This window comes from Pyrus communis, chromosome 10 (assembly GCF_041283825.1).
Source record: "Pyrus communis isolate YQ-2024b chromosome 10, ASM4128382v1, whole genome shotgun sequence".
In the NCBI taxonomy this organism is placed as follows: domain Eukaryota; kingdom Viridiplantae; phylum Streptophyta; class Magnoliopsida; order Rosales; family Rosaceae; genus Pyrus; species Pyrus communis.
Window position 1 is genome coordinate 30,745,364 of NC_142574.1, and position 14,764 is coordinate 30,760,127.

The window sequence follows — 14,764 nt, forward strand, 5'->3', positions numbered from 1 at the left end:
GAAAATAATTTTTTTGTATTTGTTTTAACGAGGTTATGAATCATGATACTATAATCTCCCAAAATCTGATATCCCAAACATGACTCATTTAAAAAAATGAAAACAATCTAATTTTGCAGACTTCGGACTCACGGTTACACATTATAAAAGAGGAGCTAACAGTCAGCTCTACACACAAGCAAAGCCATGGCTACTGCACCCTCTCCCACTGGTTCTACCACCACCATGGGCACTTACTCTTCTCTGATTATCTCCAACAATTCCTACTCCGCCTTCCTCCCAAACAAATCCCAACTTTCCTTCTCTGGAGAAAGCAAGCGCTACATTGCACGTAGATCATCGATCTCATGCAAAGCCACAAACCCTAATAATAATAATAACAACAATGAGAAACAGAACCAACAAGAGCAATCAAATAATTTGTTGGGAAAGTTGGACAGGAGAAATGTCCTAATTGGCCTCGGCGGCCTCTACGGCGCCACCACCCTTGCCCCGAAACCATTGGCCTTCGCCGACCCACTGGCCGCACCCGACCTAACCACATGCAAGCTGGCCGAAATCACCACCGGAGGTGAAACTGTGGAGTGTTGCCCACCGGTCTCCACAAAGATCAAAATCTTCACCCCTGACACGTCCATCCAATTGCGGACCAGGCCCGCTGCCCATCTGGTCACGGACGAGTACTTGGCCAAGTTCAAGAAAGCTCAAGCGCTCATGCGTGCCCTACCCGAAGACGACCCACGTAGCATGGTTCAACAAGCCAAGGTTCATTGTGCCTATTGCAATGATGCTTATCCACAAGTAGGGTTTCCTGACATTGACATCCAAGTCCACTTTTCCTGGCTTTTCTTTCCCTTCCACCGCATGTACTTGTATTTCTACGAGAGAATCCTTGGCAAGCTCATTGATGACCCAACTTTTGCTCTCCCATACTGGAATTGGGACTCTCCTGAAGGTATGTTTATATTGTCTGGATGTGAATTTAAAATTCTAACGTTGTTACTTTATTATTGTCTGTACAATTTATCACAATATACTTGACTGTGCAGGCTTTCCAATTCCCGACATTTATACCGACACCACCTCCCCACTTTACGATCAGTACCGTAACGCCGCACACCAGCCCCCTGTGCTGGCGGACCTCGGCTACGGTGGAACCGATGATGACGTGGACGACCAGACAAGAACAGATGAAAATTTAGCCATCATGTACCGGCAAATGGTTTCCGGTGCCAAAACTCCTGCTCTATTTTTCGGCCACGAATATAGGGCCGGAGACACAACGACATCGACTTACGCTGGCACTATTGAGAACAGTCCTCACAATAACCTCCATCTCTGGTGCGGTGACCCGAACCAGACCAACGGCGAGGACATGGGCAACTTCTACTCCGCTGGTCGGGATCCCCTCTTTTACGCCCACCATTGTAACGTGGACCGGATGTGGAACATTTGGAAAACCCTCGGAGGCAAGCGCAAGGACCCAACCGACACCGATTGGCTCGACGCCGAGTTTCTTTTCTACGACGAAAACGCGGAGCTTGTGAAGTGTAAGGTTCGGGACAGCATCCATCCTGAGAAAGATCTTCGTTATACTTACGAGCCTGTTAATGTTCCATGGCTGTTCACGAAGCCAACCGCTCGTAAGCCGAAGACCAAGACCAAAGCCAAGGTGGCGGCTACTGAGCTGACAACCAAGTTCCCAGCAACGTTTGACTCAAAGACGACGGTGGAGGTAGCGCGGCCAAAGCCGAAGAAGAGGACCAAGAAGGAGAAGAGCAACGAGGAGGAGGTGCTGATCATCAAGGACATCGAGTTTGTGAGCAACGAGGCGGTGAAGTTCGATGTGTTTATTAATGACGATGCTGATTCGCTGAGTCGAAAGGACAAGTCTGAGTTTGCCGGGAGTTTTGTGCACGTGCCGCATCAACAGAAGACTGGGACCAAGAAGACAAACCTGAAACTGGGAATCACGGACTTGTTGGAGGATTTGGGAGCGGAGGATGCAAGCTCTGTGCTGGTGACGTTGGTCCCTAGGGTTGCGAAATCTACTGTCACCGTTGGTGGGTTTGAGATCGAGTTTTCTTCTTGATCGTCTAATTAAGTATACCGGCACCTGCAGATTTATAAGTTAAATAATGTCGGTGTATTAATGTGTTTCGGGACTTAATGGCCTGCGTTCTTGCATGCATGGAATGCATGCATCCGTTGCCCTAGTGTTATTTAATGTGATATGTACCAGTGATTTGGATCAGAAGCCATGCAGTTGTATATGCTGGCTTTTCCAGACTTTCTTAGTACGAGTTTGTGTAATTAATATTCCACTGTTTACTTGGATGTGGAAAGTGTCCGGTTCATCAATAAAATGCGTATGGTCGATGTGTTTGAATGCGTTTCTTTATATATTGACTTGCATGAGTGAATTTCTTTTATTCACTACCCTAAAAACAAGTCAAGTCACATAGTGTACTATTAATTCTTTATTTGTTGTTTGCTAAAAGATCATTTGATAACCATTTCATTTTCAGTTTTTATTTTTTCAAAAATTGAAATATTGTTTAATAACTATTTTCACTTCAAAAAAAAAAAATGATAACATAAAACCAAAAAGTGAAAACTCAAAGCCAAATTTAAAAAATAGGTAATATTAAGAAGACTATATTTGTAGACAAAAGTTACAAATTAAATGGTGTTACTAATAGGAACGATTACATTTATCAATGCTTAAGTAATAAACCTATCATCAACTTCCAGTCCTTTAGTTTTTAAAATTTTGTCTACAAATTTAGTCTAACTAGCATTACCCTTTAAAAACTCATTAAAGTAGTTTTCAATTTTTTTTAACTGAAAAGTGAAAGTAGTTACTAAATAAGATTTCAGTTTTCAACTTTCAAAAAAGTAAAAACGAAATGGTTATGAAACACCCCCTAAAGAAATTCATTCTTACTGATAATAAGGAGAGACTAGAGATAGAGAGATTCCTATACTTAGCTGTAAGAGTTTCCTATATATGATTTTCATTAACAATTAAGATTGAAATGATTACAGAGAGAAGAAGATCAAGTATGGTTATTTTTATTTTGAAGAGTGTCACTACTACAAAACCATTTATTAGTGTCACTATGATAATTAACAAGATACGTACATTACTGTTGGATTTTAAGCAAAATTCGATAGAAAATGGATGCAGTGGCGGATATAATAAGCAATAGAATTGCCAGCATCAGGAAATAAATTTTCCGACATAAAATACTCTAAAACCGACAGAAATTGTGTCAGATATAACCGACATGATATATATTTATAATAAATAAATAAGAGAATTTTTGTCGGATAAAATTGACAGAAAGTACTAAAACCGCGGCCACTTCTGTCGGATATAACCCACAGAGAATTTATTAATAGAAATAAATAAAATCATTCTTGTCGATTAAAACCGACAGAAAATATATTAATAATAAAAAAAATATAAACCATTATGCATTTTCCATATCCCCTGCACCTTCTGCATTCACTATCTGAAACCTCGTCGGAGATCGATCTCGAAAACCTCAGTGCCCTTAAAGTCTTAGGCAAGGGAGCAATGGGCACCTAGTCCATGACCCGTCATCCAACCCCTCTGCCTGTCACCCATTCGCTCTTAAAGTCGTCGACAAGTCTGCCCTCAGCTCTAAGCTAGAAGCCGAGAGCCGCGCCCGTTGCGAAATCCAAGTCCTGACTAAACTATCCAGCCCGAACCCTTACCTATTTCTACCCTCCATCATGGGGTCATTCGAGTCCGACGAGTTCATGGGATGGGTTGTCCCTTACTGCCCCGTATTTGAGGTGTCTCGAGCAGCATCAGCACCATAATGCTATGCTAACCGTTCTAAGCGACAACATCCGCTCGTAGCACCACCACCAATAGCATCCAACCCACTGAAACAAACAACACAAAATTATTCTAGTTTTTCAATCACCTATCGGCCGGATAACTACTAACTACTAACAAATTTTAGCAAGTTTATTCGTACCCACAGTTCCCTATATAAGAGACAGAGAGAGAGAGAGAGACAGAGGGAGAAAGAGAAAGAGAAAGAGAGAGAAAGCGAGAGTGTTACCTTCTTCTTGTCCAACAATGGTAAGAATTGGCTCCAGAATCTTCATTTTGAGCTCCGGTGGAAGATGCATAAGGCTTGGTGGTGCAGGCAAACCAGCCTTTGCGCAAAGATCAATCAGCAATGGGAATGTGATCTCATCTTTCACAATCTTCCATAACTCTAAAACGAACCCATCTCTGTCATTGACATTTTGGGTTTAATAAACAAATTCAATCGTTAGGGCAAATCTGATTTTGTCCAAACATACTTGATAGGGTGAAGAACCGTCATTTACCAAAGACCTATAGACATTCACAAAATGCCCCAAATTCTGAAACTTCAACATAACCCTTTCAACCTCTCTACCAGTATTGCCCCGATTTTGCAATATCTCAAGCAGAGTATACGAAAGCGAAATCATTGAACTCGTCCTTTGATTGGCCAGCATACCCGAAAACGAATCGAAGCCAATGAAACCAGACTCTAAGAGCACAACTTGTACATCAATCACCAATAGCCTGTGATTGCTACGGTCGTCTCCCAACTCCTCCCTCAGTACCCTTTTCAAGAATTAGGTTTATGAACTTTCGTTGCAGGTGTTCGTATTGGAAGTAAATGAGGAGAGAAGAGAAAGAGAAGGAAATAAAGAGAGAAAATGGGGAAGGGATCCAGAAGCACCGGCGCAAGGAAGATATGAAGGCGTTTTATTTTGGACTTAGAGTCTTTGCTATTACTGTCAGTTAAAACCGACGGAAACATTTTTTAAAATAAAAACTATAGACAATTATCATTAATGTCAGTTATAACCGACAGAAAAAAATAGTGGCAAAAATTCCCCCCAAAATTCCCTCTGAAAATTTTAAATCCCTCCCCCCCCCCCCCCCAAAAAAAAAATTGTTACGATTTAAAAAATAATAATAATAATAATTGTTTGGTTTAATAAATAAATAAATAAATAATATGTATTTAAATAGAATACGTTTTAAAAAATTAAATAAATAATTGTTTAGTTTAATAGATCATTTTTACACTTTTGGTTTAATAGATAATAATCCATGTAAAATATGGGGAAAAAAAACAAAAAGAGAATTGTACGATGAAAATGTCATCACACAAACTAAATATTTTCTAATCAATACTTGAAAACATAAATAAAAATTTAGCACAAATTACTTTTCCCACTTCAAAATTTAGGCAAATTTAACAGAAATATGTATTCTACGAAACTAGTTTCCATGATCTAACCATCAAACTTGTTTGTAGATACTACAAGATCGCATACGTAAAAAATCATGAAAAAAAAATTCAAAAATTACGTAATGGAACAAAAGTTTTAGACTGTTATAAACGAAAATTCACAATTTAATAGTTATTTTAGCTTCGATTTTAATGATTTTTTACAGCTCCACCCCTCGACCCTATAAGAATGTAATGAATAAATTTGATCTTCAATTAAAAATATTTAGACTAGTGGATATCACAAAATCTTATTTTATACTTAATGGAAGTATAACATTAACTATAAGTGTTTGTTTAATCTATCGTTTTGATACGATACGCATTCTATGAAGCGTTTTTCAACAATCCAACCGTCAGATTTGTTTGTACACACTCCAAGATCACATACGTAAAAAATCACAAAAAACAAACATTAAGAGATTAGGTAACCAAAAAAAAAAGTTTTCGACGGTTATAAACAAAAAATCATAATTTAACGGTTACTTTAGCTCGGATTTTGATGATTTTTTATAGCTACACTCCTCGACCCTATAAGAATGCATTGAACAAATTTGATCTTCAATTTAAAATATTTACACTAGTGGATACCACAAAATCTTATTTTATACTTGCTGGGGAAGTATAACATTAAGTCTAAGTGTTTGTTTAATCTACCGTTTTGACTCGCTATGCATTCTACGAAACTTTTTTCAACGATCTAACCATCAAACTTATTTGTATACACTTTGAGATTGCAAATGTAAAAAATCGTAACAAACATTCAAATATTACGTAACGAAACAAAAGTTTTCGACGGTTATAAACGAAAAATCACAATTTAACGGTTATTTTAGCTCAGATTTTAATGATTTTTTTACAGCTATATTCCTTGACCCTATAAGAATGCAATGAATAAATTTGATCTTCAATTTAAAATATTTACATTAGTGGATACTACAAAATCTTATTTTATACTTAATGGAAGTATAACATTAACTCTTAAGTGTTTATTTAATCTACCGTTTTGACGCGCTACACATTCTATGAAAACTTTTTTCAATGATCTAACCGTCAAATTTGTTTGTACACACTCCGAAATCACATACGTAAAATTTTTTTAAAAACAAACGTTCAGAAATTAGATAACAAAACAGAAGTTTTCGACGGTTATAAACGAAAAATCATAATTTAACGGTTATTTTAGTTTCGATTTTGATGATTTTTTACAGCTACACTCCTCGACGTTATAAGAAAGCATTGAACGAATTTGATCTTCAAGTTCAAATATTTACACTAGTGAATACAACAAAATCTTTATTTTATACTTGATGGGGAAGTATAACATCAACTTTAAGTGTTGGTTTAATCTACCGTTTTGATGCGATACGCATTCTACGAAATGTTTTTCAACGATCCAACCGTCAAACTTGTTTGTACACACTCTAAGATCACATAAAAAATCGCAAAAAACAAATATTCAGAGATTAGGTGTCACATCCCTGCCCGGGCGGGACTACTTCCTGGGCCCGCTCCACCACCGTAGCACGATATTGTCCGCTTTGGGCTTACCATTCCCTCACGGTTTTGTTTTTGGGAACTCACGAGCAACTTCCCAGTGGGTCACACATCATGGGATTGCTCTAGCCCCCTTCTCGCTTAACTTCGAAGTTCCTATGGAACCCGAAGCCAGTGAGCTCCCAAAAGGCCTCGTGCTAGGTAGAGATGTGAATATACATTTAAGGATCACTCCCCTGGGCGATGTGGGATGTCACAATCCACCCCCCTTAGGGGCCCGACGTCCTCGTCGGCATACTTCCGGCCAGGGATAGGCTCTGATACCAAATTGTCACATCCCGGCCCGGGGCGGATCATTTCCCGGGCCCGCTCCACCACCGTAGCACGATATTGTCCGCTTTGGGCTTACCATTCCCTCACGGTTTTGTTTTTGGGAACTCACGAGCAACTTCCCAGTGGGTCACCCATCATGGGATTGCTCTAGCCCCCTTCTCGCTTAACTTCGAAGTTCCTATGGAACCCGAACCCAATGAGTTCCCAAAAGACCTCGTGCTAGGTTAGATGTGAATATACATTTAAGGATCACTCCCCTGGGCGATGTGAGATGTCACATTAGGTAACGGAACAAAAGTTTTCGATGGTTATAAATAAAAAATCACAATTTAATGGTTATTTTAGCTTCGATTTTGATGATTTTTTGCAGCTACACTCTTCGATCCTATAAGAATGCAATGAATGAATTCGATCTTTAATTTAAAATATTTACACTAGTGGATAAATCTTATTTTATACTTAATGGAAGTATAACATTAACTCTTAATGTTTGTTAAATCTATCAATTTGATAGGATATGCATTCTACGAAACTAGTTTCAACGATCGAACCGTCAAATATGTTTGTACATACTCCGAGATAGCATGTGTAAAAAATCACAAAAAACAAAAAAAAAACATTTAAAGATTATTCTGGCTGTCGTCCAAAATTTTGCTTTGTTCGTATCGGTTATATCCGACAGGGCCATGAGTGGAAAAAAAAAAAATTAAAACGTGTGTTTATTTATTTATTTTTAATCAATATAACATTTTAAAATAATAAAATCAAACATGATAGAGTATACCAGATATTCATGTGTGTTTATGTGCTAGACAATGTGCTTTGTGACGCATTGAAAAAAAATTGTTTGAATTTCTTTGTATCTTGTTGCTTGCCTATGAGGGAGCATAATCCTTATTACAAAAATAATAGAGTTTCAGATTGTAGTCTATTGTTATTATTCTCTCATAAAATTTATGGCTCGTGGGAATTGGGTTCATTAGACTTTAGGGTCACAAGTGAATTTTTTTTTTAATATGTGTTTATTTATTTATTTTTAATCAATATAACATTTTAAAATAATAAAATTTTCATTTATGTCAGTTATAACCGGCAGAATACTAAAATAATAACCGCCAGAAAGTAAAATAATAAAATAGTCAATTTCTATTGGTTATAACTGCCACCATTAACTTAAAAATTGCCATAATCTATAAAAAAATATTTTAAAAAAAAGATTCAAAACAAATCTGCCAGGACTTTATGTCGAATATAACCGACACAATTTTTCTAATATTCGCCACTAATTAAATGATGTGTTAGATATAATTTATCCGACATGATTTTTCTAATATCCGCCACTATGATCCGCCATCTAAAGCTAATATTGTAGTATTATGTAGACTTTATAACAATACATTCACAATAACATGAGTAATGTTATATTTATCACATTTTTCATATCATATTTGTACTTTTTCTCTAATAAAGGTAGAGTCCATCAACACATGTGGGTTCCATTTACCCATCAACACATGTATGTCTCATTTCTATTAAAAAAATAATACAAATATGGTACAGAAACTATGATAAGATTGCAATTTTGTAATAACATATATACTCAACTATCTATATACCCACCTTATCCCCTTTAGTGTAGATAATATCGTTTGTTCAAACAAAAAAATGAACTTGTCATAATCATTGAATCCATTTACCATGAACAAATGGCAGTTTACTAAACTTGCCGAATTTTCATTGAGGCCAAGTGTACTGCAGCTTCGGCCAAAGTAAGGGTATTTTACATACCCCTTTATCCTCACCTTCTACCCATGTGTTACTATGTTTCTATATATTTGCAGGAATTCATGAATGAGATTTGGATTTGGTGACTATCTTTTGGTTATACGTCTTTGGTGAAGAAATCTGGATGTGGTGTGCTTCTTGGTGATGGTTTGGTACTTTTGTGTTGCGATGTCTTGTTCGTTTTCACCACTCAGTCGTTTTCTCTCGTGTTGCTGTGTCGGTAGCTGTTGGCAAGACTTTTGTGGCGATGACAGCAGCGGACGCTGCTTTCTGCGGTTGAAAATTTGGGATTTAGATTTTTGTTTTAATTTATTTGATTGGGCTGCGCTTTTATGTATTTGTTCCTTCTCAATGTATTTGAGTTATTTTACCTTCCTTTGTGTTGGCTTGTAACCTTCTATTAGAATAATTAAATTATTTTTTCAGATTAAAAAAAAAAAAAAAAAAAAAAAAAAAAAAAACCTGCCCTCAAAGTACATATAAAAGGTGAATCACAATCAATTGCATTAATATCAGCAAACAATTAATAGGGTTTGACGGGTGACCTAATATGCTATGGCACAACGAAAATTAAGCCCACACTTTATCCCAAATAAGTGTTAGAGATATTAAGATCCAATGGCTACAAAAGAAACATGTGGCCAAAGATTAAGAATACAGTTAGGTTGTTAAAGATTGTAGCTTAGTGAGCAAGCTAGGCTTGCTGATATATACTGTTGGTGTAAACAGTTGTAACAAATAACAATATTCAGATATGAAGATATAACTTTTCTCTCTCTAAATCTCTCGCTAATCCTCTTCATCTTTCTCACTGTATTTCTGTTTCCTGTGTTCTTGAGAATCTTCGACTGGCCTATATGGTTTACATGGTATCAGAGCCGGAACAAGCATAACAGCTTGACGGTTCTTCGATCGTGATCTGCTTCCGCTCCATCTCCATATTCTTCTGTGAAATTGTGTTTCTGTCTGATAAATTTTGGGGTTCTTCTTCTATCCCTGTTCTTCCTGTTTTGCGATATACACAGTGTGCACACCAAGTGTTTGTGATAATTCTTCAGTCAAATTACTTCAAGATTTCCCTGATTTCGGTAACAATGGTCACAGCTGCTCAGTTACAGATTCTCCAATCCCCGATTACTTCATTGATTTCGTCGGTTTCAAATTCAGTTCATATGAAATTGGATGATACGAATTACTTGGCTTGACATTTTCAAATGCAATTGCTTCTTGAAGGGCATAATATTATTGGGTTTGTGGATGGATCCACACCATGTCCTGTGCAATTTGCTCAAGAATCATCTGCGGATTCTGCAGTCCTCTGTGGTGATTCTTCTATTCGAACAATATCAGATGAGTACAAGATTTGGAAAATGCATGACAAAGCATTGATGCAGTTGATTACTGCCACTTTATCTCCTGCTGCCATTTCCTGTGCTATTGGCAGTACCAGCTCTAAGGATTTATGGTTCAGACTTCAAGAACAGTTTTCTACGGTTACAAAAGCAAGCATCTTTCAACTCAAGTCTGAGCTTCAGACTATAAAGAAAGGGACTGATTCTATCACATTATATCTGCAGAAGATTAAAGAAGCAAGGGATTTGTTAACTGCTGCCGGTGTGGTGTTTGAAGATGATGATGTTGTGATTCTTACATTGAATGGGTTGCCTGCTGAATATAATACCATTAGGTCTGTAATTAGAGGTCGTGAAACTGTTATATCTCTGAAAGATCTTCGTTCTCAATTACTTGCGGAATAAGCCTTAATTGACAGTGTATCTGGGTTACCTGGGTTAACTGCACTAGTGGCACAGAACAATAGTTTCTCTTCCAAACACCAATCTACTTTCAGTCCTGGTTCTAATCCTAACAGTACGCATTCCACTGCTTATAAATCCTTCACCAGCAATAATAAGGGTCGAAATCGGTATCACTCGAACTTTAATCCAAAGTTTGGCCCTCACAAGACTTTTCATTCAAGCCCTGCTCCTGGCATTCTTGGTTCATCTCCTCCAAGGGTTCAAACCTGTGGCTTTCAGGCTCAACCTTGTCAGATCTGTGGAAAGACTAATCACTTGGCTTCTACTTGCCAGTTCAGAAATACAAATACTTCTCCAGGGTGTCAAATATGTGGAAAGCAAAATCATCTTGCTGATACCTGCAGGTTTAGGAATGCTGTGGAATCTCAAGCATGTCAGATTTGTGGAAACCCTTATCATAGTGCTGAAACTTGTTTTCAGAAGGCTTCTTCTACACAACTGACTGCAATGCATGCAGCTACTCGCACTGGTTCATTTTCTTCTTCTTCAGTGCCTTCTGCACCAATGCAGCAGCAAGTTTGGCTCACTGATTCTGGTGCTAATAACCATATGACCTCTGAGTTGAGTAATCTCTCATTGGCCACCCCATACCCAACCAATGAAGTAATACAGACTGCTAATGGTGAAGGTTTACCTATCTCCCATATTGGTTCCTCTATTTTACCAACTCCAATACATCCTGTCAAGCTCAATTCTATTCTTTATGTTCCAAAATTGTCTCACAATTTACTGTCTGTGCATCGTCTCTGTTTGGACAATAATTGCTGGTTGGTTTTTGATGCGTTTTCATTTTGGATTCAGGACAAAGCCACATGGAGGATTCTTTACAAAGGACTGTGTAACAATGGCCTGTACCCTATCATCTCATCCGGATCTCTTCCAGCCCAGCCAACAGCCCAATCTGTAGCTTTTCTTGGCAAACAAGTGACAGTCAGTCTTTGGCATCAAAGATTAGGTCATCCTTCCAATCCTATAGTTTCTCAAATCTTAAAGAAATCCAATATATCTTGTATTGCAGATAGCACTCCTTCCCTGTGTCAAACATGTTTAGAGGGTAAATTTAGTAAACTCCCATTCTATTTTTCGAACTCTCAATCTGTCAAACCATTTGATATTGTCCATAGTGATGTGTGGGGCCCTGCTCCCTGTGTTTCTTTAGAAGGATTCAAATTCTATGTGACTTTTATTGATCAATGTACCAAGTATTGTTGGATTTTCCCAATTTGCAATAAAAGTGATGTTTTTGCCACATTTGTCTCATTCTCCAATTTTATTTTAACTCAGTTTCGTACATCCATTAAAGTTCTTCACAGTGATGGTGGTGGGGAATATATAAGTAAGGTTTTTCAAAAGTTTCTCCTTGATAAAGGAATTAGTCACCAGCTGTCCTGTCCCCATACACCTGAGCAAAATGGTACAGCAGAGAGAAAACACAGACACATCATTGAAACATCTATTACATTGTTACAAACTGCCTCCTTACCATCCTTGTTTTGGTCTTTTGCTTGTCAAACCTCAGTTTACCTCATTAACAGAATGTCATCTCCAGTATTAGGCAATAAGTCCCCCTTTGAATTGCTGCATAATGCTTTACCTGTGATTCACCACCTCAAGGTTTTTGGCTGTTCCTGTTACCCTTGGTTAAGACCATACACTAGCACCAAACTTGAACCTCGAACAACCAAATGTGTCTTTTTGGGATATACATCCAAATATAAAGGGTATTTGTGCTATGCTGTGTCTAGAAAGAAAATGTATGTGTCTAGACATGTGATTTTTGATGAAACTGAGTTTCCTTACAAGTCTTTGGTGCTTCAAAACTCCTCTCTTTGTTCTGCACCATTACCATCAGTCATATCACCTCAGATTCCAATCCCGGATAACAATAATGTTCTTGTTTTACCATCTATTCCGAGTTCTTCTACTCCTAGGCTATCTGTTGGGTCTCCACATATAGGTTCTGCTGCTCCACTGAGTCCTATGCCCTCTCTTCATGTCATTCCATCCTCTGTTGAGCTCAATCACATAGCAGGTGCAGGTTCAAGTTCCCATTCAGGATCCTCCAGTTCTGATCAGTCCAGTGGTCTACCAGTTACACAGTCCTTATCCCCTACACTCCCTGTGGTACCTGACTTCCATCCTGAACATCTCCAAGTGGTTTTACCTATACCACCTCTCAATCTTCATCCTATGCAAACAAGATCAAAGAGTGGTATTTCCAAGAAAATTGCTCTTTTAGCTGCTGTTCATGAACATGGGGGAGTTGATCTGAGTCAAGTCGAGCCTGCCACATATAAATCTGCCTTAAAGTCATCAGTGTGGTATGCAGCTATGCAAGATGAGATTTCAGCTTTGCATCAACAAGGTACATGGTCTCTGGTCCCTCTCCCACAACACAAGAACCTAGTAGGCTGCAAATGGGTCTTCAAGATCAAAAGGAATGCTGATGGATCTATTGGGAGATATAAGGCTCGACTTGTTGCTAAAGGGTTCAATCAAGAAGAGGGTATTGACTATGGAGAGACCTTTAGTCCAGTTGTGAAACCTACCACTGTGCGATTAGTTATAGCTCTGTCTGCACATTTTGGGTGGTCCTTGAGGCAACTAGATGTGAAGAATGCCTTTCTTCATGGCATCTTACAAGAGGAAGTCTACATGACTCAACCCCCTGGTTTTCAGGATTCAAAACATAAAGCTTATGTGTGTAGATTACACAAATCTTTATATGGCTTGAAACAGGCCCCACGGGCATGGAATGAGAGATTCACTAGCTTTCTACCATCCTTGGGGTTCCTCTCCACTTATGCAGATTCCTCATTGTTTGTCAAGACTGTGGGTACCTCTGTGGTCATTTTACTGCTATATGTGGATGATATCATCATCACAGGGAGTGCAACACAAGCTATTACTGCAGTCATTCAATCGTTAACTAAGGAATTTGATATCAAAGACTTGGGGCCCCTTCACTATTTTCTGGGTATTCAAATTGTACAGCAAGAGGATGGTGTTTTCTTATCTCAAGCTAAATATGTCTCGGATTTGTTACTTAAATCTGACATGTTGCTTTCAAAACCCTGTGCTACGCCTTGTTTGCCATATAATCGTTTACTCAAAGATGATGGCAAGCCCTATAATAATCCTGCGTTATACAGAAGCTTAGTTGGTGCTCTCCAGTATTTGACTTTCACTCGACCTGATATATCCTTTGCAGTGCATCAGGTTTGTCAGTTTATGCAGTGTCCAATGGAGTCCCATTTTGTGGCTGTTAAACGCATCCTTCGCTACTTAAAGGCTACACAAGGTTGTGGTCTTCACTATATCAAGGGTTCTTTGGATATTACTGCATATAGTGATGCAGACTGGGCTGGGGATCCTAATGATCGCCGGTCTACTACTGGCTTGGTTGTTTTTCTGGGTTCTAATCCAATTTCATGGTCGTCTAAGAAGCAAAACACAGTCTCTCGGTCATCCACGGAAGCTGAGTATCGGGCTTTATCTACAACTGCCGCTGAACTTGATTGGATCAAACAGTTGCTGTTGTTTCTTCACGTTCCATTGTCTGTGCAACCTGTTCTGTTTTGTGACAATTTATCTGCTATAGCTCTAACTTGTAATCCAGTTCAGCATCAAAGAACTAAGCACATTGAGATTGATGTGCACTTTGTTCGCGAAAGGGTTGCTAAACAGCAGCTCCAGGTTCATTTTGTGTCGTCTCAGGACCAATATGCTGATATTCTTACAAAAGGGCTCTCTGCACCACTTTTTCAGACACATTGTGCCAATCTCAGGCTCAGCTTCACTGCTCCTGCGCTTGTGGGGGGATGTTAGAGATATTAAGATCCAATGGCTACAAAAGAAACATGTGGCCAAAGATTAAGAATACAGTTAGGTTGTTAAAGATTGTAGCTTAGTGAGCAAGCTAGGCTTGCTGATATATACTGTTGGTGTAAACAGTTGTAACAAATAACAATATTCAGATATGAAGATATAACTTTTCTCTCTCTAAATCTCTCTTTA

At 38.3% G+C, this 14,764-nt stretch overlaps 2 protein-coding genes across 2 annotated transcripts; both read left to right on the forward strand.

The window, feature by feature from the left end:
* LOC137728654 (polyphenol oxidase latent form, chloroplastic) lies at positions 1-2,401 on the forward strand. The gene is made up of 2 exons (XM_068467381.2): positions 1-955; positions 1,050-2,401. Exons 1-2 carry the CDS (start codon positions 187-189, stop codon positions 2,090-2,092), a joined length of 1,812 nt encoding a protein of 603 aa, XP_068323482.2. The 5' UTR covers positions 1-186; the 3' UTR covers positions 2,093-2,401.
* Positions 2,402-10,144: 7,743 nt separating this feature from the next.
* LOC148693885 (uncharacterized) lies at positions 10,145-11,589 on the forward strand. Its single transcript, XM_088677503.1, has 3 exons — positions 10,145-10,617; positions 10,702-11,375; positions 11,549-11,589. Exons 1-3 carry the CDS (start codon positions 10,145-10,147, stop codon positions 11,587-11,589), a joined length of 1,188 nt encoding a protein of 395 aa, XP_088533629.1.
* The last annotated feature ends 3,175 nt before the right edge of the window (positions 11,590-14,764 follow it).